Source organism: Anomaloglossus baeobatrachus, chromosome 1 (genome assembly GCF_048569485.1).
Source record: "Anomaloglossus baeobatrachus isolate aAnoBae1 chromosome 1, aAnoBae1.hap1, whole genome shotgun sequence".
NCBI lineage: Eukaryota > Metazoa > Chordata > Amphibia > Anura > Aromobatidae > Anomaloglossus > Anomaloglossus baeobatrachus.
Genome location: NC_134353.1, coordinates 393,964,345 through 393,987,852, shown reverse-complemented (window position 1 = coordinate 393,987,852; position 23,508 = coordinate 393,964,345). Strand labels below are relative to the sequence as shown.

The 23,508-nt window shown below is 46.5% G+C and overlaps 1 protein-coding gene across 1 annotated transcript in view; it reads left to right on the top strand.

Moving 5' to 3' along the window:
* Positions 1-673: 673 nt before the first annotated feature.
* The window catches only part of LOC142315639 (AP-1 complex subunit mu-1), a 127,987-nt gene continuing 105,152 nt past the window's right edge, over positions 674-23,508 (top strand). Inside the window, exons 1-5 of the mRNA XM_075352562.1 lie at positions 674-833; positions 7,628-7,784; positions 10,280-10,347; positions 14,123-14,253; positions 15,743-15,890. Of these exons, the coding sequence (XP_075208677.1) occupies positions 792-833; positions 7,628-7,784; positions 10,280-10,347; positions 14,123-14,253; positions 15,743-15,890 (546 nt within the window). The 5' untranslated portion in view covers positions 674-791. The remainder of the gene's footprint in view (positions 834-7,627; positions 7,785-10,279; positions 10,348-14,122; positions 14,254-15,742; positions 15,891-23,508) is intronic.

Here is a 23,508-nt window from a genome sequence, read left to right as displayed (position 1 = left end):
CTTTATAGAGAGCGGAGGGAAAAACCTGCAGATATGTCTGTATAGAGAGCGGAGGGGAAAACCTGCAGATGTGTCTTTATAGAGAGCGGAGGTAAAAACCTGCAGATGTGTCTGTATAGAGAGCGGAGGGGAAAATCTGCAGATGTGTCTTTATAGAGAGCGGAGGTAAAAACCTGCAGATGTGTCTTTATAGAGAGCGGAGGGAAAAACCTGTAGACGAGTCTTTATAGAGAGTGGATGGAAACTTCTGGTTTCACCTGTATTACAAAAAGCGATAATACAAAAGCACGTTTTATTTATCAAGGAAAAAAATAATTTTGCCCTATAGAAATACAAAAAAAATCTCAGTGTAAAAAAAACATTCATGTTTGACTTCTGCTGATTACTCCATAAAAAAAATTGAGCAATTCCCTAAGAAAAAAGCATTAAACCATTAAAAAGCCATGAAATCATTCCAATTGTAATGCTGATATACAGTATATGTGTAGCAATCCCTGAGAAGACCTCGCTCCTTTGTCCTGAAAATATCAGCTCAAATTTTAGCCGCATCCGTCAGGTCACGTGCTCGGCGCGCTGCAGCCATATTGGTGGAGGACTGTTTTGTGGTTGGTTTTTTTTTGCCACACAGCGATGACGAGCTATGTCGTCTCCGAGCGGCCATCTTGGGAGTGGCTGGCTGTATGACGGATGCCCGGAAGGGATGCGAGTGTGCTTCCTGTGAGCAGCGCAGACCGCTACACAGAGCTGTAACGGGGATGAGCAGAGACTGAGGCCTCTGCTGCTGTGGGAGGATGTCGGCCAGCGCGGTCTACGTGCTGGACCTGAAGGGCAAGGTGAGAGGCGCCTCTTTCTCCCGGCATCTGTGCGCTAACAGGCGGCAGAGGCTACATAGGGGATAATCGGGGAGCCGTGAGGGCTGCGAGCAGTCACGTGATCCCTGTGGTTCCTCTGCCTCCTCATGGGTCAGCAGGGAGCTGCACTGTAGGTGACTGACAGGCCTGACATCTGCACTGTGGCTTCTCTTCTGGAATCCACAGTGGGTCCTGCTAATGTGCTGCTGTAGCTTCTCTTCTGGAATCCACAGTGGGTCCTGCTAATGTGCTGCTGTAGCTTCTCTTCTGGAATCCACAGTGGGTCCTGCTAATGTGCTGCTGTAGCTTCTCTTCTGGAATCCACAGTGGGTCCTGCTAATGTGCTGCTGTAGCTTCTCTTCTGGAATCCACAGTGGGTCCTGCTAATGTGCTGCTGTAGCTTCTCTTCTGGAATCCACAGTGGGTCCTGCTAATGTGCTGCTGTAGCTTCTCTTCTGGAATCCACAGTGGGTCCTGCTAATGTGCTGCTGTAGCTTCTCTTCTGGAATCCACAGTGGGTCCTGCTAATGTGCTGCTGTAGCTTCTCTTCTGGAATCCACAGTGGGTCCTGCTAATGTGCTGCTGTAGCTTCTCTTCTGGAATCCACAGTGGGTCCTGCTAATGTTCTGCTGTAGCTTCTCTTCTGGAATCCACAGTGGGTCCTGCTAATGTGCTGCTGTAGCTTCTCTTCTGGAATCCACAGTGGGTCCTGCTAATGTGCTGCTGTAGCTTCTCTTCTGGAATCCACAGTGGGTCCTGCTAATGTGCTGCTGTAGCTTCTCTTCTGGAATCCACAGTGGGTCCTGCTAATGTGCTGCTGTAGCTTCTCTTCTGGAATCCACAGTGGGTCCTGCTAATGTGCTGCTGTAGCTTCTCTTCTGGAATCCACAGTGGGTCCTGCTAATGTGCTGCTGTAGCTTCTCTTCTGGAATCCACAGTGGGTCCCGCTAATGTGCTGCTGTAGCTTCTCTTCTGGAATCCACAGTGGGTCCCGCTAATGTGCTGCTGTGGCTTCTCTTCTGCAATCCACAGTGGGTCCCGCTAATGTGCTGCTGTGGCTTCTCTTCTGGAATCCACAGTGGGTCCCGCTAATGTGCTGCTGTGGCTTCTCTTCTGGAATCCACAGTGGGTCCCGCTAATGTGCTGCTGTAGCTTCTCTTCTGGAATCCACAGTGGGTCCTGCTAATGTGCTGCTGTAGCTTCTCTTCTGGAATCCACAGTGGGTCCTGCTAATGTGCTGCTGTGGCTTCTCTTCTGGAATCCACAGTGGGTCCTGCTAATGTGCTGCTGTAGCTTCTCTTCTGGAATCCACAGTGGGTCCTGCTAATGTGCTGCTGTAGCTTCTCTTCTGGAATCCACAGTGGGTCCCGCTAATGTGCTGCTGTGGCTTCTCTTCTGGAATCCACAGTGGGTCCTGCTAATGTGCTGCTGTAGCTTCTCTTCTGGAATCCACAGTGGGTCCTGCTAATGTGCTGCTGTAGCTTCTCTTCTGGAATCCACAGTGGGTCCTGCTAATGTGCTGCTGTAGCTTCTCTTCTGGAATCCACAGTGGGTCCTGCTAATGTGCTGCTGTAGCTTCTCTTCTGGAATCCACAGTGGGTCCTGCTAATGTGCTGCTGTAGCTTCTCTTCTGGAATCCACAGTGGGTCCCGCTAATGTGCTGCTGTAGCTTCTCTTCTGGAATCCACAGTGGGTCCTGCTAATGTGCTGCTGTAGCTTCTCTTCTGGAATCCACAGTGGGTCCTGCTAATGTGCTGCTGTAGCTTCTCTTCTGGAATCCACAGTGGGTCCTGCTAATGTGCTGCTGTAGCTTCTCTTCTGGAATCCACAGTGGGTCCTGCTAATGTGCTGCTGTAGCTTCTCTTCTGGAATCCACAGTGGGTCCTGCTAATGTGCTGCTGTAGCTTCTCTTCTGGAATCCACAGTGGGTCCTGCTAATGTGCTGCTGTAGCTTCTCTTCTGGAATCCACAGTGGGTCCTGCTAATGTGCTGCTGTAGCTTCTCTTCTGGAATCCACAGTGGGTCCTGCTAATGTGCTGCTGTAGCTTCTCTTCTGGAATCCACAGTGGGTCCTGCTAATGTGCTGCTGTAGCTTCTCTTCTGGAATCCACAGTGGGTCCTGCTAATGTTCTGCTGTAGCTTCTCTTCTGGAATCCACAGTGGGTCCTGCTAATGTGCTGCTGTAGCTTCTCTTCTGGAATCCACAGTGGGTCCTGCTAATGTGCTGCTGTAGCTTCTCTTCTGGAATCCACAGTGGGTCCTGCTAATGTGCTGCTGTAGCTTCTCTTCTGGAATCCACAGTGGGTCCTGCTAATGTGCTGCTGTAGCTTCTCTTCTGGAATCCACAGTGGGTCCCGCTAATGTGCTGCTGTAGCTTCTCTTCTGGAATCCACAGTGGGTCCCGCTAATGTGCTGCTGTAGCTTCTCTTCTGGAATCCACAGTGGGTCCCGCTAATGTGCTGCTGTAGCTTCTCTTCTGGAATCCACAGTGGGTCCCGCTAATGTGCTGCTGTGGCTTCTCTTCTGCAATCCACAGTGGGTCCCGCTAATGTGCTGCTGTGGCTTCTCTTCTGGAATCCACAGTGGGTCCCGCTAATGTGCTGCTGTGGCTTCTCTTCTGGAATCCACAGTGGGTCCCGCTAATGTGCTGCTGTAGCTTCTCTTCTGGAATCCACAGTGGGTCCTGCTAATGTGCTGCTGTAGCTTCTCTTCTGGAATCCACAGTGGGTCCTGCTAATGTGCTGCTGTGGCTTCTCTTCTGGAATCCACAGTGGGTCCTGCTAATGTGCTGCTGTAGCTTCTCTTCTGGAATCCACAGTGGGTCCCGCTAATGTGCTGCTGTAGCTTCTCTTCTGGAATCCACAGTGGGTCCCGCTAATGTGCTGCTGTGGCTTCTCTTCTGGAATCCACAGTGGGTCCTGCTAATGTGCTGCTGTAGCTTCTCTTCTGGAATCCACAGTGGGTCCTGCTAATGTGCTGCTGTGGCTTCTCTTCTGGAATCCACAGTGGGTCCTGCTAATGTGCTGCTGTAGCTTCTCTTCTGGAATCCACAGTGGGTCCTGCTAATGTGCTGCTGTAGCTTCTCTTCTGGAATCCACAGTGGGTCCTGCTAATGTGCTGCTGTAGCTTCTCTTCTGGAATCCACAGTGGGTCCTGCTAATGTGCTGCTGTAGCTTCTCTTCTGGAATCCACAGTGGGTCCTGCTAATGTGCTGCTGTAGCTTCTCTTCTGGAATCCACAGTGGGTCCTGCTAATGTGCTGCTGTGGCTTCTCTTCTGGAATCCACAGTGGGTCCTGCTAATGTGCTGCTGTAGCTTCTCTTCTGGAATCCACAGTGGGTCCTGCTAATGTGCTGCTATGGGCTCGGCCTGTGATGAGCAGAATAGCATCTAGCAGAAATGGAAACTTCTCAGTGATGATGGTGGGATGATAGGCATATTCTAATATTGGCAAGGCCCCTGTAAGAACTGCGCTGATGGTGCCAGTGTGAGCGGCCTCTGCCCTGTATCCATATCCCTCCTCTGCCGACTGATATTTGGGGTGACGCGTGATCAAATCTAAATTCAGCGTGAAATTGGCCATCAATCAATTTATAAGAAGAATATGAAGGCTGCTGTCAGAAGGAGCTTACTGACGGATTCACCTGTAAGGCTTCATCAGAAGGAGCTTACTGACTGATTCACCTGTAAGGCTTCATCAGAAGGAGCTTACTGACGGATTCACCTGTAAGGCTTCATCAGAAGGAGCTTACTGACGGATTCACCTGTAAGGCTTCATCAGAAGGAGCTTACTGACGGATTCACCTGTAAGGCTTCATCAGAAGGAGCTTACTGACGGATTCACCGGTAAGGCTGCTGTCAGAAGGAGCTTACTGACGGATTCACCGGTAAGGCTGCTGTCAGAAGGAGCTTACTGACGGATTCACCGGTAAGGCTGCTGTCAGAAGGAGCTTACTGACGGATTCACCGGTAAGGCTGCTGTCAGAAGAAGCTTACTGACGGATTCACCTGTAAGGCTGCTGTCAGAAGGAGCTTACTGACGGATTCACCGGTGAGGCTGCTGTCAGAAGGAGCTTACTGACGGATTCACCTGTAAGGCTTCATCAGAAGGAGCTTACTGACGGATTCACCGGTAAGGCTTCATCAGAAGGAGCTTACTGACGGATTCACCTGTAAGGCTTCATCAGAAGGAGCTTACTGACGGATTCACCTGTAAGGCTTCATCAGAAGGAGCTTACTGATGGATTCACCGGTAAGGCTTCATCAGAAGGAGCTTACTGACGGATTCACCTGTAAGGCTTCATCAGAAGGGGCTTACTGACGGATTCACCTGTAAGGCTTCATCAGAAGGAGCTTACTGACGGATTCACCGGTGAGGCTGCTGTCAGAAGGAGCTTACAGACGGATTCACCGGTAAGGCTGCTGTCAGAAGGAGCTTACTGACGGATTCGCTGCTGTCAGAAGGAGCTTACTGACGGATTCACCGGTAAGGCTGCTGTCAGAAGGGGCTTACTGACGGATTCACCGGTAAGGCTGCTGTCAGAAGGGGCTTACTGACGGATTCACCAGTAAGGCTGCTGTCAGAAGGAGCTTACTGACGGATTCACCTGTAAGGCTGCTGTCAGAAGGAGCTTACTGACTGATTCACCGGTATGGCTGCTGTCAGAAGGAGCTTACTGACGGATTCACCGGTAAGGCTGCTGTCAGAAGGGGCTTACTGACGGATTCACCGGTAAGGCTGCTGTCAGAAGGAGCTTACTGACGGATTCACCTGTAAGGCTGCTGTCAGAAGGAGCTTACTGACGGATTCACCGGTAAGGCTGCTGTCAGAAGGAGCTTACTGACGGATTCACCTGTAAGGCTGCTGTCAGAAGGGGCTTACTGACGGATTCACCTGTAAGGCTGCTGTCAGAAGGGGCTTACTGACGGATTCACCGGTAAGGCTGCTGTCAGAAGGGGCTTACTGACGGATTCACCGGTAAGGCTGCTGTCAGAAGGAGCTTACTGACGGATTCACCTGTAAGGCTGCTGTCAGAAGGAGCTTACTGACGGATTCACCGGTAAGGCTGCTGTCAGAAGGAGCTTACTGACGGATTCACCTGTAAGGCTGCTGTCAGAAGGGGCTTACTGACGGATTCACCGGTAAGGCTGCTGTCAGAAGGGGCTTACTGACGGATTCACCGGTAAGGCTGCTGTCAGAAGGAGCTTACTGACGGATTCACCGGTAAGGCTGCTGTCAGAAGGAGCTTACTGACGGATTCACCTGTAAGGCTGCTGTCAGAAGAAGCTTACTGACGGATTCACCTGTAAGGCTGCTTTCAGAAGGAGCTTACTGACGGATTCACCTGTAAGGCTGCTTTCAGAAGGAGCTTACTGACGGATTCACCTGTAAGGCTGCTGTCAGAAGGAGCTTACTGACGGATTCACCTGTAAGGCTGCTGTCAGAAGGGGCTTACTGACGGATTCACCGGTAAGGCTGCTGTCAGAAGGGGCTTACTGACGGATTCACCGGTAAGGCTGCTGTCAGAAGGAGCTTACTGACGGATTCACCTGTAAGGCTGCTGTCAGAAGAAGCTTACTGACGGATTCACCTGTAAGGCTGCTGTCAGAAGGAGCTTACTGACAGATCACCTATGGTCCAGTACTACGGTATATAGTAATAAATGGTATAGTAATCACTATTGGAGGGAATCTATCAGCTGTTTTTTATACCTAATCTGAGAGCAGCATAATGTAGGGGCAGAGATCCTGATTTCAGCGATGTCACTTACTGGGCTGCTTAGTGTAGATTTGTTATAATTACTGTTTTATCAGCAATAGAATATTATTAGCTCATGTCATCCTCCATATTCATGAGCTCTATATACCCTGTCCTCCAGCACTGATTGGCAGCTTTCTGTATAGACTGCCCATGGGCAGAAAGCTGCTAATCACTGGTGTGCCCGGGGTTATACAGAGCTCAGCATTCAGAAAACTGCTAGATCTGCAGCAGAGAAAACATTAATTTTATAAAAAAAAATTGCTGCAAACAGCTCAGTAAGTGACACATCGCTGGAATCAGGGTCTCTGTCTCTACATTATGTTGCTCCCAGATGTAGGAGCAAAAACCTGGTGAAGTACAAATAACATCCAATACTACATAACACTGGCCAGTTGTATATATGTTATCAGACAGCTATAACTATATAGTCACACTGGATTAAAGGGAATCTGTCAGCAGGTTTTTGCTCCCCCCATCTGAGAACAGCATAGTGTAGAGACAGACCCTTGCAAGGAGAAAACTCTGGACATTGAAATGATCTGAATTATGTGTTTGGGAATTTAATGACTAGCAATGTCGGAGTATTCTGAAAATAGAGGATGCTGGAATTGTGTCCATTGCCACCTCAATTTCCTGGCCACCTTCCCCCTTCTACCTGCCGTTGTTATCATCACACAGTGCACTAGGCAGTGCTGTTCTTTTGGGCTTCTTCTCGTATAAGCTCCTTTGATGTGTTATTAGGGAGGTTTGTTCCTTGTCACATGCAGCGGCTCACGGCGTGCCATTCTGCAGACTATGCTCAGGACTTTCTATCCTAGCAGGGAAGGATTAGGAGATTTGGCTGCTCAGTGAGCGGGGCGCCCCGGCCTGTATAGTCTGGGAGTTGTGGGACATGCATGGCCGAGTCAGCAAACATCTGCCTATTATTATATGCACACATGACTTTAGTTCTTTGTTTCCCACTTGATATATTTATAATCATGTGCCATTGTTTGTTTTTGTTTTTATTCTTTCAGGTCCTCATTTGTCGAAATTACCGTGGAGATGTGGACATGTCTGAGGTTGAACACTTTATGCCAATCTTAATGGAAAAAGAAGAGGAAGGGGCACTGTCACCGATCCTGGCTCATGGCGGAGTCCGCTTCATGTGGATAAAACACAATAATTTATATTGTATCCTTTCTCTCTGGTTAGACTGTGTGTAGATGCTCAGGTAAAAGGGGGTTCCCAGATTTTTAAAAACTGGTCAAAGGTTACAGTGCTTGCCAAAAGTATTGGCACCCCTGCAGTTCTGTCAGATAATACTCTGTTTCTTCTTGAAAATGATTGCAATCAAATTCTTTGGTATTATTATCTTCATTTAATTTGTCTTCAATGAAAAAATAAAAAAAAAAATGTCATAAAGCCAAATTGGATATAATGCCACACCAAACATAAAAAAGGGGGTGGACAAAAGTATTGGCACTGATTGAAAAATCATGTGATGCTTCTCTAATTTGTGTAATTAACAGCACCTGTAACTTACCTGTGGCACCTAACAGGTGTTGGCAATAGCTAAATCACACTTGCAGCCAGTTGACATGGATTAAAGTTGACTCAACCTCTGTCCTGTGTCCTTGTGTGTACCACATTGAGCATGGAGAAAAGAAAGAAGACCAAAGAACTGTCTGAGGACGTGAGAATCCAAATTGTGAGGAAGCATGAGCAATCTCAAGGCTACAAGTCCATCTCCAAAGACCTGAAAGTTTCAGTGTCTACGGTGCGCAGTGTCATCAAGAAGTTTAAAGCCCATGGCACTGTGGCTAATCTCCCTAGATGTGGAAGGAAAAGAAAAATTGACGAAAGATTTCAACGCAAGATTGTGCGGATGGTGGATAAAGAACCTCGACTAACATCCAAACAAGTTCAAGCTGCCCTGCAGTCCGAGGGTACAACAGTGTCAACCCGTACTATCCGTAGGCGTCTGAATGAAAAGGGACTGTATGGTAGGATACCCAGGAAGACTCCACTTCTTACCCCGAGACATAAAAAAGCCAGACTGGAGCTTACCAAAACTTACCTAAAATATTTTGGAAGAATGTTCTCTGGTCAGATGAGACAAAAGTAGAGCTTTTTGGGAAAAACCATCAACAAAGTTTACAGGGAAAAAAAAGAGGCATTCAAAGAAAAGAACACGGTCCCTACAGTCAAACATGGCGGAGGTTCCCTGATGTTTTGGGATTGCTTTGCTGCCTCTGGCACTGTACTGCTTGACCGTGTGCATGGCATTATGAAGTCTGAAGACTACCAACAAATTTTGCAGCATAATGTAGGGCCCAGTGTAAGAAGGCTGGGTCTCCCTCAGAGGTCATGGCTCTTCCAGCAGGACAATGACCCAAAACACACTTCAAAAAGCACTAGAAAATAGTTTGATAGAAAGCACTGCAGACTACTAAAGTGGCCAGCAATGAGTCCAGACCTGAATCCCATAGAACACCTGTGGAGAGATCTCAAAATGGCAGTTTGGAGAAGGCACCCTTCAAATCTCAGGGACCTGGAGCAGTGTGACGTCGCTGTGACGCCGCACGACCAGCCCCCTTAGAAAGGAGGCAGATCGCCAGCCAGAGTGATATGCCCGTGTCACACAAACGATGGGGGCGGGTACGCACGCTAGTGATATCTGTAAAGATATCGCTATCGTGTAAAGCCCCCTTTAGGCTAAGGTAATTAACCCGATGTGTACTGTGGCTAGGAGTGCAGGGAACAGGAAGCCGGCACTGGCAGTGTGAGAGCGGCGGACGCTGGTAACGAAGGTAAATATTGGGTAACCAAGGTAAGGGCTTCTTGGTTACCCAATGTTTACCGTGGTTACCAGCGTCCGCAGAAGCCGGCTTCTACTGCCTGCACACGTAGCAGAGTACACATTGGGTAATTAACCCGATGTGTACTGTGGTTAGGTGTGCAGGGAGCCAGCGCTAAGCAATGTGCGCTGGTAACCAAGGTAAATATCGGGTTGGCTAGCCGATATTTACCTTAGTTACCAAGCGCAGCATCGCTTCCACGCGTCGCTGCTGGCTGGGGGCCGGTCACTGGTTGCTGGTGACAACTCACCAGCAACCCGTGTAGCGACGCTCCAGCGATCCCTGCCAGGTCAGGTTGCTGGTGGGATCGCTGGAGCGTCGCTTAGTGTGACATCTCACCAGCAACCTCCTAGCAACTTACCAGCGATCCCTATCAGGTTGTATCGTTGTTGGGATCGCTGGTAAGTTGTTTAGTGTGACTGGGCCTTTATATAGACAGGTGTGTGCCTTTCCAAATCAAGTCCTATCAGTTTAATTAAACACAGCTGGACTCCAATGAAGGAGTAGAACCGTCTCAAGGAGGATCACAAGGAAATGGACAGCATGTGACTTAAATACGGTATGGGTGTCTGAGCAAAGGGTCTGAATACTTATGACCATGTGACATTTTAGTTTTTCTTATTTAATAAAAATGCAAAAAATGTCTACATTTCTGTTTTTTTCTGTCAAGATGGGGAGCAGAGTGTACATTAATGAGAATTTACCAAATGGCTGCAATATAACAGAGTGAAAAATTTAAAGGGGTCTGAACTCTTTCCGTACCCACTGTATATTATATGCTCTGTAATCTTGTGAGTTGCCAGTGTATTATCCTTAGCAGTGCCCCAGTGGTCGCCACATCCAAAAAGAACGCTTCTGTGTCCTTGGTATTCTCCTTCCTTTACAAGGTGGTTCAGGTGAGGAGAGTTACTTTTTCCTCTATTTTACAATGGTCGAGGCTGTGGAAGTAATAACAAATGATCATTAACAATTTGAAAATGCTCCAAGTTGTGGTAAAACTACATTTCACCAAGGTCGCTACATGTGTCTGTATTCATATCCAGATATCAATCAGTAAAGAAAGGGGGAACTTACAAAATTACCTCCCCGCATAGCACACTCTGAACAATTATAGGAAAAGCAGGAGAAAAACAGAGTAAAGTGCAAAAGTAAATCATTTTAATGATAGAACTGGCACAAAGGGAAATTGGCAGAGCAATCTACGGGCATGTGGGTAAACATCAAATGTACAGCATATGGCATAACCAATAAAAAATGGTACAAAACAAGGGTGCAATCATAGTCCGGATACATAAAAGGCACTTACAAATGCCCAAATATACATAGGTAAGATAATATAAGAATGTTTAACATGAATACATAAATAGTATATAGGGCAACAGATATTTTAAATGTAAAGTGCAGCAGGTAGGGGTAGTAGGAAAGCCCCGCAGGTGTATATTGCACAAAATATTGCACACCGTCCTAGCAGCATAACATAGCAACAAATGTCAGCATCACAAATTCATCATACCCATTTGGGTACAGACATAATCAGGACATATGAAAGATACTTATGTGTGCTCAAATATGCAGAAATTAAAGTATCATACAAAAAATCAGACAAATGTTGCAATGTAAAAAATCAATACTGTATAGGACAACAGAAATTTTATACACTGTGTGCAGAATTATTAGGCAAATGAGTATTTTGATCACATTATACTTTTTATACATGTTGTCCTACTCCAAGCTGTATAGGCTTGAGAGCCAACTACCAATTAAGTAAATCAGGTGATGTGCATCTCTGTAATGAGGAGGGGTGTGGTGTAATGACATCAACACTCTATAATAAGGGGTGCTTAATTATTAGGCAACTTCCTTTCCTTTAGCAAAATTGGTCAGAAGAGAGAATTGACGGGCTCTGAAAAGTCCAAAATTGTGAGATGTCTTGCAGAGGGATGCAGCAGTCTTGAAATTGCCAAACTTTTGAAGCGTGATCACAGAACAATCAAGCGTTTCATGACAAATAGCCAACAGGGTCGCAAGAAGCGTGTTGGGCAAAAAAGGCGCAAAATACCGAGATCTGAAGAAGCGAGGGCGCATGCGCCGCCCTCTCAGACACCAAACACTGTATGCGGGCTTCAAAAAACATGGCACCGGAGATGAGCGCTATGCGCAGGCACCAACTCTGACGTCGTGTAACTGAAGATTAGAAATTTGCATACAGCCAGAGAGAGGGAGGAAAAGGCGGCGGGGGGCGGGAATCATGTGCATAACCCGCCCGATACTATCTGGAGAGGTGCACATGTCAATCAAAAAGTGGATGAATTTTCAAACCTCATAAACCTGGATTTCACAGCCTAACCATCCGAGCTGCCCACTAATGGTATGTACAGCTTGTGCCTGATAGTGCCAGTACTGCACTGGCTTTACCTTATATACCAAAATCCTGATGTTTGGTTCCCTTTAAGACTGATTTTTCAAAGTTTTAATGTACTGATGAAATGAGAGTGACTCTTGATGGGCCAGATGGATGGGCCAGAGGCTGGATCAGTAAAGGGCAGAGAGCTTCACTCCGACTCAGACGCCATCAATGTGGAGGTGGGGTACTGGCATGGGCTAGTATAATCAAAGATGAACTTGTGGGACCTTTTCGGGTTGAGGATGGAGTGAAGCTCAACTCCCAGACCTACTGCCATTTTCTGGAAGACAACGTCTTCAAGCAGTGGTACAGGAAGAAGTCGGTATCGTTCAAGAAAAACATGATTTTCATGCAGGACAATGCTCCCATCTCATGCATCCAACTACTCCACAGTGTGGCTGGCCAGTAAAGGTCTAAAAGCTGAGAAAATAATGACATGGCCCCCTTGTTCACCTGATCTGAACCCCATAGAGAACCTGTGGTCCCTCCTAAAATGTAAGATCTACAGGGAGGGAAAACAGTACACCTCTCAGAACAGTGTCTGGGAGGCTGTGATGGCTGCTGCACACAATGTTGATTGTAAATAGATCAAGCAACTGACAGGATCTATGGATGGTGGGCTGTTGAGTGTCATCATAAAGAAAGGTGGCTATGTTGATCACTAATTTTTTGGGGATTTTGTTTTTGCATGTCAGAAATGTTTATTTCTAAATTTTGTGCAGTTATATTGGTTTACCTGGTGAAAATTAAACAAGTGAGATGGGAATATATTTGCTTTTTATTAATTTGCCTAATTCTGCAGAGTATTAGTTACCTGCACAAACAGATATGCTCCTAAGATAGCCAAATCTAAAAAGAACCCACTCCAACTTCAAAAATATTAAGCTTTGATATTTGAGTCTTTTGGGTTGATTGAGAACATAGTTGTTGATCAATAATAAAAAAAACTCTCTAAAATACAACTTGCCTAATAATTCTGCACAGTGTATGTAAAGTGCAACAAATAGAGGTAGTGAAGAACCCCACAGGTGTATATTGCACAAAGATATTACACACTGCCCTAGAAGCAAGAACAAAATGTATGCTCATCACAATTCATCATACTCATTGCGTATACCAGCATAAGGTCCAATAGATGGCAGCAGAGAGGTCCCTCGATACCTGGACCCCGACGTATGTTTCACGATCTTAGAGTATAATCACTTCATCACTCCCCCTGATGAGAATTACTTAGACTACCCTTCTTAATCAGTTTCCAAAACGTAAGAAAGACAGGCAACTCACCGTTCAGTGGAAAGTATTCAGAGGACTTTTAATCTTCAGGCATATAGGGGAGGGGTAGAGATGGATGCACACCAACGACGGCCATTTCACACCTGACACAGGTGCTTCTACTGGGCAAATCCCGTAGAAGCACCTGTTTCAGGTGCGAAACGGCCATTGTTTGTGTGCATCCATCTCTACCCCTTCCATATATGCCTGAAGATTAAAAGTCCTCTGAATATTTTCCACTGACTGGTGAGTTGCCTGCCTTTCTTACCTTTTGGAAATTTACATGTTCTGGATCTTTGCAGCGCACTACACGGAGTGGATTCAGCTTGACAGCTTGTTGATCAGTGCGAAACTGCGCTGCATGTAAGCGGGTCTTCATAACAGCAGCAGAGCTGCGTTGTTCTATTTGACTCAAGGCAGGGAATAGTGCCTGTTTTTTTTTCCTTCTTTGAATTGTGACTTTTCTTAATCAGTGTGTTCCCCCCCCCCCCCCAAGTAAAATAATAAGTTATATCCATCTAGATGCCAGTGGCATTCTAGTGGCGTTGGCACTGGCTCTCCTGGGGCTCTCATAACATTATGTGATCCCTGTGGCCAGTCTGGAACAGCTTCACTCTCCTCTCTTTTGGATGTAATTAACATCCGTAGGAAGCGAGAGCTGCGGCTTCTTTCTCACAGGCGCCACGGGACAGTCAGTGCCAACATCGCTGGAAAGGCTCCAGCATTGGAGGTGGGTAATAGGTGTTACTATTCTGCAACAGGGAAGCATAGTGATTAAGACAGGTTGTCCGAATAGTGGACAACCCCTTTAAGCAGTTTACACTTGAGAAGCTTGTTGTTTTTGATTGCAGATACCCTTATGCTCCTTCGAATCCACTTTAGCCTCTGGTGATAAAAACTACTCCGAAAACTCTGAAAATGTGCATGCTTAAGATGAATGATGATGTTTTGTATGCGCCTTTGGACATTTAACTAGTATGTTCATGTTGACCTAGGTATTTTCTGAATATTTCAAAGAATTGGAAGAAGAAAGTATCCGGGATAATTTTGTTATAATATATGAGTTGCTAGATGAATTAATGGATTTTGGCTACCCACAAACCACTGATAGCAAAATTCTGCAAGAGTGAGTATTAACTAGCTTGTTTGTATGGAAGGCTTACTTTACTTGGGGCCTGTTGGGTCTCCACATATGTATTCTTCATATTGTCAGATAACCCCCTTGTGTTCTTAGGAACAAACTAAATAAGTCACCCTATGCATCAATTATGCAAATTAATGCAGTTGGACCTCACTAATTATTTTGGGGTCTATTTGATGTACTTTGTAGAATAAATGCAAAACTTTCTTTAGTTTTGTGTAAAAAAAAAAAAAAAAAAAAAAAAAAAAATAGCCTAAATGTATGTAGCTGCTGGGGATGAAGGTCTCGGAAGCAGGAGATTCTAGGGCAATATAGAATATTATTTATGACATGCCAAATGTATATAGCATTTATGTTTTGCTATTTTTGTACAAAAAAAATATTTTTTTTTAAACTTAACCGTCCTTAATTTTTTTTTCTAAAACTGATGCTCTGGGTTTCGTTTTCACTGGTACAAGTTTTGGGTACAAATAACAGTTTGATCGTCACCTTGGTGCTTTTACTCACTTTTTTTGGTCATTGTGATAAACGTACTGCGCACTGACAAGGACCAATGTTAAAGCACCACTCCAGCGTTTTGTTTTTTTTTTTTCCAGGGCTGCTGGTGTGCTTTTAATCTAAGGTTACTGCCACTACTCTTATACTGACACTCCTGCATTTTCACCTTTTTGTCAGCGTTGCTCCCTTCCCGCTGCACCATCTTGGACCGCAACTTCTGGCAGGAAGTAAGAGGTTACGCAACAAACACTCAATGCAACTCTGAGAGCCAGAATGAGACTCTCATAGATTTGTATGAAGTTGTGACCTACGTTTCACTCCTTTAAACATTGCCACAGGTGACAAACTGCTGAAGACCAACAGAGCGTAGGGTCAGGGAAAAGCACTACTCCAGAAAAAACGTTGGAATGGTTCTTTAATCAATTGGGTAGTTCACGTGAACATTCTTCCGTATGGACCGTGTGTAGGGAGAAAAAATATTAATATCATCCCCCCCCAAAAAAAATATGGATGCCGTATGAATACATAGGAAACTGTATTTGGCCTTCTATAATTTTTTTAATTATGTGTAAAAATGGATGCCCAACCGATGTCAGAAGCAGATGTACAAATGGTGTAAGATGAACAATGTGTATGGAAAATCATCCTTTTTTTTTCAGGATTTTTCATACTCCTATTCCATTTTTTTGTGGGCCACAGGAACGTGACTTCCAAGTAGTGGACATCCACTTTAAGTGGATTTCACTATTGAAAGTTTTAAAAACCTTTTGTGTCACAGTGTAAATATCATGTATTGTCTGTGTACTTTTTCTATTGAAAAAATTGAAGCTTGTGGGGGTGTACAGTTCTCATGCTTGCTTTGGTTTTCCAAAGAGCGGTCATGTCGTCCACAACATAAACTTGACCTGAGAAGAAAATTTTTTAGAAATGTGTATATAAACAAATCTTAGATTTTTCTTCTGTCTTATTTGTGCAGGTATATAACACAAGAAGGACACAAGCTGGAAACTGGTGCTCCTCGCCCTCCTGCCACGGTCACCAATGCTGTCTCTTGGAGATCAGAGGGAATAAAATATAGAAAAAATGAAGTTTTTCTGGATGTGATTGAGTCAGTCAATCTACTTGTAAGTGACTGCATTAGTCCTAAAAAGCGACCCTCTGGTTCATGAGAAATGCATACTTAAAATACCTTGTGGTTTCTTTTGTAAAGATTTCTTGCATGGTTCCATTGATTTCCATTTCTATCTTCCTTTCTTGGCTGCCAGCCTCTCAGATTAGTCTGTATATACTGTGCTTAGGTGGTCTGAAACATTCCACTTGTTGTCAGATGTACTAGTTCTGATGAGGTGGGGAGTGTCACAGCTCTCCGAAGCCCAAGGTGAAGCAGCCTGGAACCTGCTTCTGAGGAATCATGCTGAATATGTTAGCAGGCCCGGCGTCAGCACTCGGCAAACCCAGTCAAATGCCAGGGCCCTGGGCTGCTGGGGGGACCTACTCGCAGTGGCAGGGGGGCCTGGTGCCAGTGCTGTAACCGCCCCCACCGAGGATTGCACTTTCAATTGTATTGGCATCGCAGGTGCCGATACAATTGAAAGCAATGATGAGAGGCGGAGCGGCGCGCTGAGACTGTCGGCGTTCTAACAGCTCTGCAGCGGAGCGCGGTGATGTCACCACTGTGCGCCTGCAGTGAGGTCAGAGCAACAGCAGTGAACGCACTGAGGAGACCGGTGCAGTGGGGGAACAAGAAAAATTGAGTATGTATGTAATCGTAGTGGCCAGACGACCATAGGGCTGCATTAAATGATATAGAAATATCTCTGTCAGTGTATATGACTGCGTATAGATTTATGTCTATTTATGTGTTTTTTGCGAATTTCTCTTTTAATATATATGTGTACGTATGCCTGTATGTGTATATATCTGTGCATGTTTGTGTGGATGGGCCCCACTGAGACTCTTTCGCCCAGGGCCCACAAAAAACTGGAGCCGGCCCTGTATGTTAGGTTGTCTTGCTAAATTCTACTAAAAAGGGGGCTGAAAGCCCGTACTTACGAAGCGCTCACTGATATCCTAATCAGGCACGAATACTAAGATTCTTTATAGCAAGATACTATTTATTTTAATAGCACATGAATAATCAATGGTACATGGGCATTAGAACTACTTTATAGTCATGAATCTTATACAATAACAGAAATATGCATCAACATTACCGTATGTTGTAGCACTCCTTTCTCGTCGGAGGGACTCAATTAGTGAGAAGGAAACAACATGGCATCTGCATCACAGGAACAGTGCGTCCACTTGAGCGTCCTGGAAATGTCCCCATCTCATTAAGAGACTCCTGTATTTTTATAGGAAACTTTGTACGTCGTGTGCACTGAGTGGTGAATTGGTGACCAGCATGTGACAGCTGAGTCATGTTCATGTAACTTGATCACAAGCTGCTGTGGGTACCAGTAGATTCCTGCACATTTAGCCAGTTGACCACTGGCCAACCACAGTTTCCTGGAGATATTGCAATGAGCCGTAAATTTTACATGCCAGTTTTCTTACACATGTTTTAAGCTAACCTTGAGTTTCCTGTAAGTGGAACTGTAAACATTCCTTCCTCATAATCGTGGTTTGTTCAAGACTTGTCTGACACGTATTCTTCATCATGGTAAAAAAAAAAAAAAATGGGTCAGCCAAAGGACATCTCTCTCGGATACTGAATTATTGATGGATCAAATAATATCTGGGATCACTATATGTTTTGATTATGATCCCTATCTAATCACACTCATTCTTCAGTCATATCACATTGGTATCATATAGGTAGTGTTCAGATCCTCTGTTACAGTCTACACAATATTTTCCTGAAAAAATGGCATATAATGCAGTGCTTTGGGTGTTTTTCCTGCTAAAATGACAGACCCTCACGATGACATAAGTGTGTGTGTGTGTGTGTGTGTGTGTGTGTGTGTGTGTGTGTGTGTGTGTGTGTGTGTGTGTGTGTGGAGGCTGTCTTTCAGGTTCTGGTGTTGTGTTAGCAGATTCAGCACTATGTCATTATCAATTGTCTGTTACTATATTCAGATCATGTTTTTCCAGGTCAGACTCTGTATAGTACATAGCAGGGACTAAGATTATCTTGGCATGGGATTTTTTTTTTTTTTAAGCCCCTTTAACAGAAATGGTACCAGTAAAAACACCGCCTCATCCCGCAAAAAACAAGTCTTCACATGAGTCTGACATGACATGACATGAGCCTTCAAAATTGGGTGATAGAAAAAAAACCTTAATTTTGTAAAAAAACATTTTTAATGTGATAGTGGCCACGTCTAAAAAAAACTTATTTAAATCTGGTATCGCTTTATTCGTACTGACCTGAGAAATAGTCGCCAAATCACTTCTACCGAAAGGTGATGCCATAAAAAATAGTAATAAACCAATTCTTCAACTGCTGTTGATTTTTTTTTTTTTTTCTTTCTGCCTTGCAGAACTAAGGCTCAGCTCACATTTGTTGTGCGCTGTACGCTGAGCACTTACACCGCTGTAGTGAGGCAGAGGGAGTGAACTCCCATCTGGCCTGTGGTCCGGTGGTATCCATGTTTTTACGTGTCTTTTTAGACATGCACACAAAAGTGCGGTGAACAATAGTTTTGTGCACCTTTGAAAAGACTTACACCTCTTAACAGAGGCCGAATGGAGTCAGGAGTAACTGCTGCCTCATTAGTGAATGTTTCTATCAGGGGTTTCATCTAAACCTTGTATTAAGGAGATGTAGATGGAAAGCCTAATGTAAGTGCTCAGCATAGAGGACAGGATAAATGTGAACTGAAACAAATTGATGCCACAAAATAGGATTCAACTCAACCCACAAATAAACAAGTCCCCACTCTCGTTCGTCATCTCATAATAGAAATATAGGAAATTTCGACATTACTGGTAGCACAAAGGCTCTGGAAAAGCGGGATGGCTCTCCACCGCCAAAAAAGAAATTCTGCAAAATTTTCACTCCCAAATACACATCCCTCCCCCTTCTGAGCATCACTATGTGCCTAAACCGCAGTCAATATCCACATTTTTGGCATTGTTGTAGTGAGGCGAGCCCACTTCATTTACGGGGTGTATGTCTCCAGAAGCACGATCTGAACACCATGCACGGGCACAACAATGTGCTTGGCACTGCAAGGGCTTATTTGCAATTTTTAATTCTGCAACATTCACTTTATTAGACTATGGGTTATGGATTTTTTCCAGAAACAAAGTTGTCACTACACCCATAGATGAATTTCCAGCGGGGTGTCCTTTCCAAAATGTGGTCACTTGAAGGGATTTCTTCTGTTCTGGCACTTAGGGGCCTTGCAAATGGAGTCTGTAAACTATTCTAGGAATATTTGTACTCCAAAAGTCAAATGGCGCTCTTTCCCTCTCAAGCCCTGACGTGTGGCCAAGCAGTACTGTACAGTCACATGTGGGGTATTGCCACGCTCAGGAGAATATATATATATATATATATATATATATATATATATATATATATATATATATATATATATATATATATATATATATATATATATATATATATATATATATATATATATATATATATATATATATATATAATTATATTATATTATATTATATTATATTATATTATATTATATTATATTATCGTTCCTTTGGGAGACCCAGACCATGGGGTGTTTAGCTTCTGCCTCTGGAGAACACACAAAGTACTACACTTAAAAGTGTAGCTCCTCCCTCTGAGCTTATACACCCCCTGGTGAGCCAGTCCCAGCCAGTTTATTGCTTTGTGTCAGGAGGCATACATCCACACATGCATTCTCATCTGATTTGTTTGACTTTTGGAAAGAGTTTGAAGAAAAGCGGGTCCATGTCTGGACTCCCGTTATGTCACTTCTCACCCCACTGTGTCGGCGGTGTTGTTAAGGTTGATTTACAAGGCTGCAGCCTTACATGCCGCGCTCCTTCACCATCCCTTCTGGGCTCTGGCTTGAAGTGGGAGCCAGCACGGTCTCCATGCCTGGCAGGAGTCCGGTCTCCATCCACAGCCCCTTGAGGATTCTGTTGGACCGGAGCACTCATCCCCAGGGACATGGCCCTGCGTCTCAGCAGCTAAGTACCTGAGACGTTTATGTTGGGGGTCCCAGTTCTTTATTGTAAGGGGAGAGTATGCTGTATGTGATTGTTTTAACTTTTCCGGCGGGTTCTCTAGCTTTTGCCTGAGAACCGCGCCGATGGTGCCTGCTTGTCGGCCTCGCCACTTAAATTTAGGCCCCGGCTTCGCCGGAGGCCTAGTTTCATTTTCCTGCTTTCGCATGTCACTCATGCAGAGGGACAGGTTCGGCTCCTCCCGGCGGCCGTTCTACACAGGGGAGGGACACTCCCCACTGCTGGGGCGTCCCTCCTTCCCTGCAGGTCTCTATAGCCCTCCAGTTCCCGCTCTTTTATAGGAACGCCCTCTTCTCAGGCAGAGTTCACTCTGCTCTGGGACATCTGCATTCTGCATCTCTGCTGAGGTGCTGCGACTGGGGGACCGGGCTTCGGGATCTGGAAGGCACACAACACCGCGCTCAGCGGTCTGGTAAGCCACAGCCGGTCTCCGGTTGTGGACCTCTGTATATTCTCCCTGGGGTTCATTCTCCACAAGGAGCAAGGGTCCAAAGCTTTATTCTGCATGCACTGCATGTAAGCTCCTGCTGCCTGAGCCGAGCACCTATCCACATTGTGATGTCTGTTCTAACTTGGCGATGCCACAGCCTGGAGTCTCACCCCCAGTGGTCTCTCAGGCTTCTGCTGCACCTGTGATTGAACACCCGGCCTGGGTAGAGTCCTTTTCTAGGTCCATATCCCAGTCATTTGCTGAGTCCATGGGACTTTTGTCCAGGACTTTGATGAATATGCATCAGCCTCCCTCACAGGGTGCCTCTAATACTCTTGACAGAGGACTCCTATCCTCTGACCTCCGTCCATCGGAGCTCACGGAGGATTCATCATCTGATTCCAGACCCCGTCCTTCTAAGAGAAGGCGCAGGGTTTCCTCCCCCTCCCCATCCCACGGCTCTGTCTCAAGAGCTGACTCTCAAGATGAGGAGGATGCCCTCACTGGGGGCTCGGAGGCTATGTATCCCATAGATTTCTCTGAGGGTGACTCAGATCTTAGTGATTTGATTGCTTCTATTAATTCTGTGCTGGATCTCAATCCGCCAGTGTCAGAGGATCAACTCTCTTTGGCAGAAAAACATCAGTTTACCTCGCCTAAGAGAGTGAAGTGTGTTCTTTAACCACTCCAGTTTTCAGACCGCTGTGACCAAACCCAGGGCCTGTCATGACAAACGCTTTCCAAAGCGTGGTTCTGATGCCCGGTTTCCATTTCCACCTGAGGTGGTCAAGGAGTGGTCTCACTCCCCAAAGGTAGACCCTCCGGTGTCTAGGCTATCAGCCCGGACCGTTGTGTTGGTGGCTGACGGCACCTCACTTAAGGATTCCACTGACCGTCAGATTGACCTTCTGGCCAAATCTGTGTATGAAGCTGCGGGGGCCGCGTTTTCCCCGACTTTTGCAGCAGTGTGGGCTCTCAAAGCCATCTCTGCTTCTCTAGAGGAGATGCATTCCCTCTCCAAGGAATCTATGCCTGAGATGGTTACCTTAACTGCTCAGGCTTCAGCTTTTTCATCTTATGCCATGTCTGCCATGCTAGAGGCTGCTCACCGCACTGCGGTGGCTTCAGCTAATTCTCTTGTTATCCGCAGGATTTTGTGGCTTCGAGAGTGGAAGGCAGATGCTTCTTCCAAGAAGTTTCTTGCTGGGCTCCCTTTTGCTGGTTCACGGCTGTTTGGTGAACAGCTGGATGAAATCATTAAAGAAGCTACTGGCGGGAAGAGTACTTCCATGCCACAAACCAAGACCAAAAAACCCGCCCAGGGTAGGAATCAATCGAGGTTTCGTTCCTTTCGTTCCTCCAACTGGTCATCCTCTAAGCCTTCCGCCTCGTCCGCTAACTCAGCCAAGGATCAGAAATCCAACTGGCGCCCAAAAGCGCGTCCGCAGAAGACCGCAGGAGGTTCTGCCACTAAGGCAGCTTCCTCATGTCTCTCGGCCCGCTCCAGCCACGTCCTTAGTCGGTGGCAGGCTCTCCCACTTTGGCGACGCTTGGTTAAAGCAAGTCTCCGATCAGTGGGTGAGACATCATATCTCACGGCTACAGGATAGAATTCTCTTCCAGCCCTCCAAACAGATTTTTTTCTCTCAACTCTCCCCTGCTCCAAGGCCGCCGCCTTCTCGCAGGCCGTGGCGTCCTTGCAGGCAAACGGAGTGATTGTCCCAGTTCCCGCTCAGGAACGGTTCAGAGGTTTTTACTCAAATCTCTTCCTAGTTCCAAAAAAGGACGGTACCTTCCGGCCCATCCTGGATCTCAAGCTTCTCAACAAGCATGTCCGGGTGCGGCATTTTCACATGGAGTCTCTGCGATCAGTCATTGCCTCTATGACCCAAGGGGAGTTCCTGGCGTCCATCGACATCAGAGATGCCTATCTGCATGTGCCAATCGCAGTGTCACATCAGCGTTGGTTACGTTTTGCGATAGGAGAGGATCATTTCCAATTCGTGGCTCTTCCCTTCGGGTTAGCCACGGCCCCTCGGGTATTCACCAAGGTCATGGCGTCAGTGATTGCGGTCCTGCACCTCCAGGGGTTAGCAGTGCTTCCTTATCTGGACGACCTTCTGGTCAAGGGTACATCCAGCGCAGACTGTCAGCGGAGTGTTTCGCTCACTCTCGCCACCCTAGCCCAATTCGGGTGGATTGTCAATCTTCCCAAATCCACTCTGACTCCGACCCAGAGTCTCACGCATCTAGGGATGCAGTTCGAGACTTTGCCGGCACTTGTGAAGTTGCCCTTAATCAAACAGCAGTCTCTCCGGCTAGCGGTGCGCTCTCTCCTGAGGCCCCGCCGTTATTCCCTCAGGCGCCTGATGCAGGTGCTGGGTCAAATGGTGGCCTCCATGGAGGCGGTTCCCTTTGCCCACTTCCATCTGCGTCCTCTGCAGCTGGACATTCTCCGCTGTTGGAACAAGCGGCCTTCCTCTTTACAGAGGTTAGTGGCTCTGTCGCCACGGACCAGGAGCTCTCTTCAGTGGTGGCTTCGACCCCTCTCCCTGTCCCAAGGGCGCTCCTTCCTGACTCCGTCCTGGGTGATTCTCACCACGGATGCCAGCCTATCCGGCTGGGGAGCGGTACATCTCCACCACAGAGCACAGGGCACTTGGACTCCGTCCGAGTCAGCCCTTTCAATGTGCTGGAAACCAGAGCTGTGCTTCTAGCTCTCCTAGCCTTTCACCACCTGTTGGCGGGCAGGCACATTCGAGTCCAGTCAGACAACGCGACAGCGGTTGCCTACATCAATCACCAAGGCGGGACACGCAGCCGCCTGGCAATGTTGGAGGTCCAACGCATTCTTCAATGGGCGGAGGACTCCAAGTCCACCATATCCGCAGTCCACATCCCTGGCGTAGAAAACTGGGAGGCAGATTATCTCAGCCGTCAATCCGTGGACGGTGGCGAGTGGTCCCTGCACCCGGCAGTGTTTCAGTCAATCTGCCGCAAGTGGGGCACTCCGGACGTGGACCTAATGGCATCCCTTCACAACAACAAGGTTCCGATTTACGTGGCTCGCTCCCACGATCCTCAGGCCTTCGCCGCGGACGCTCTGGTTCAAGACTGGTCCCAGTTTC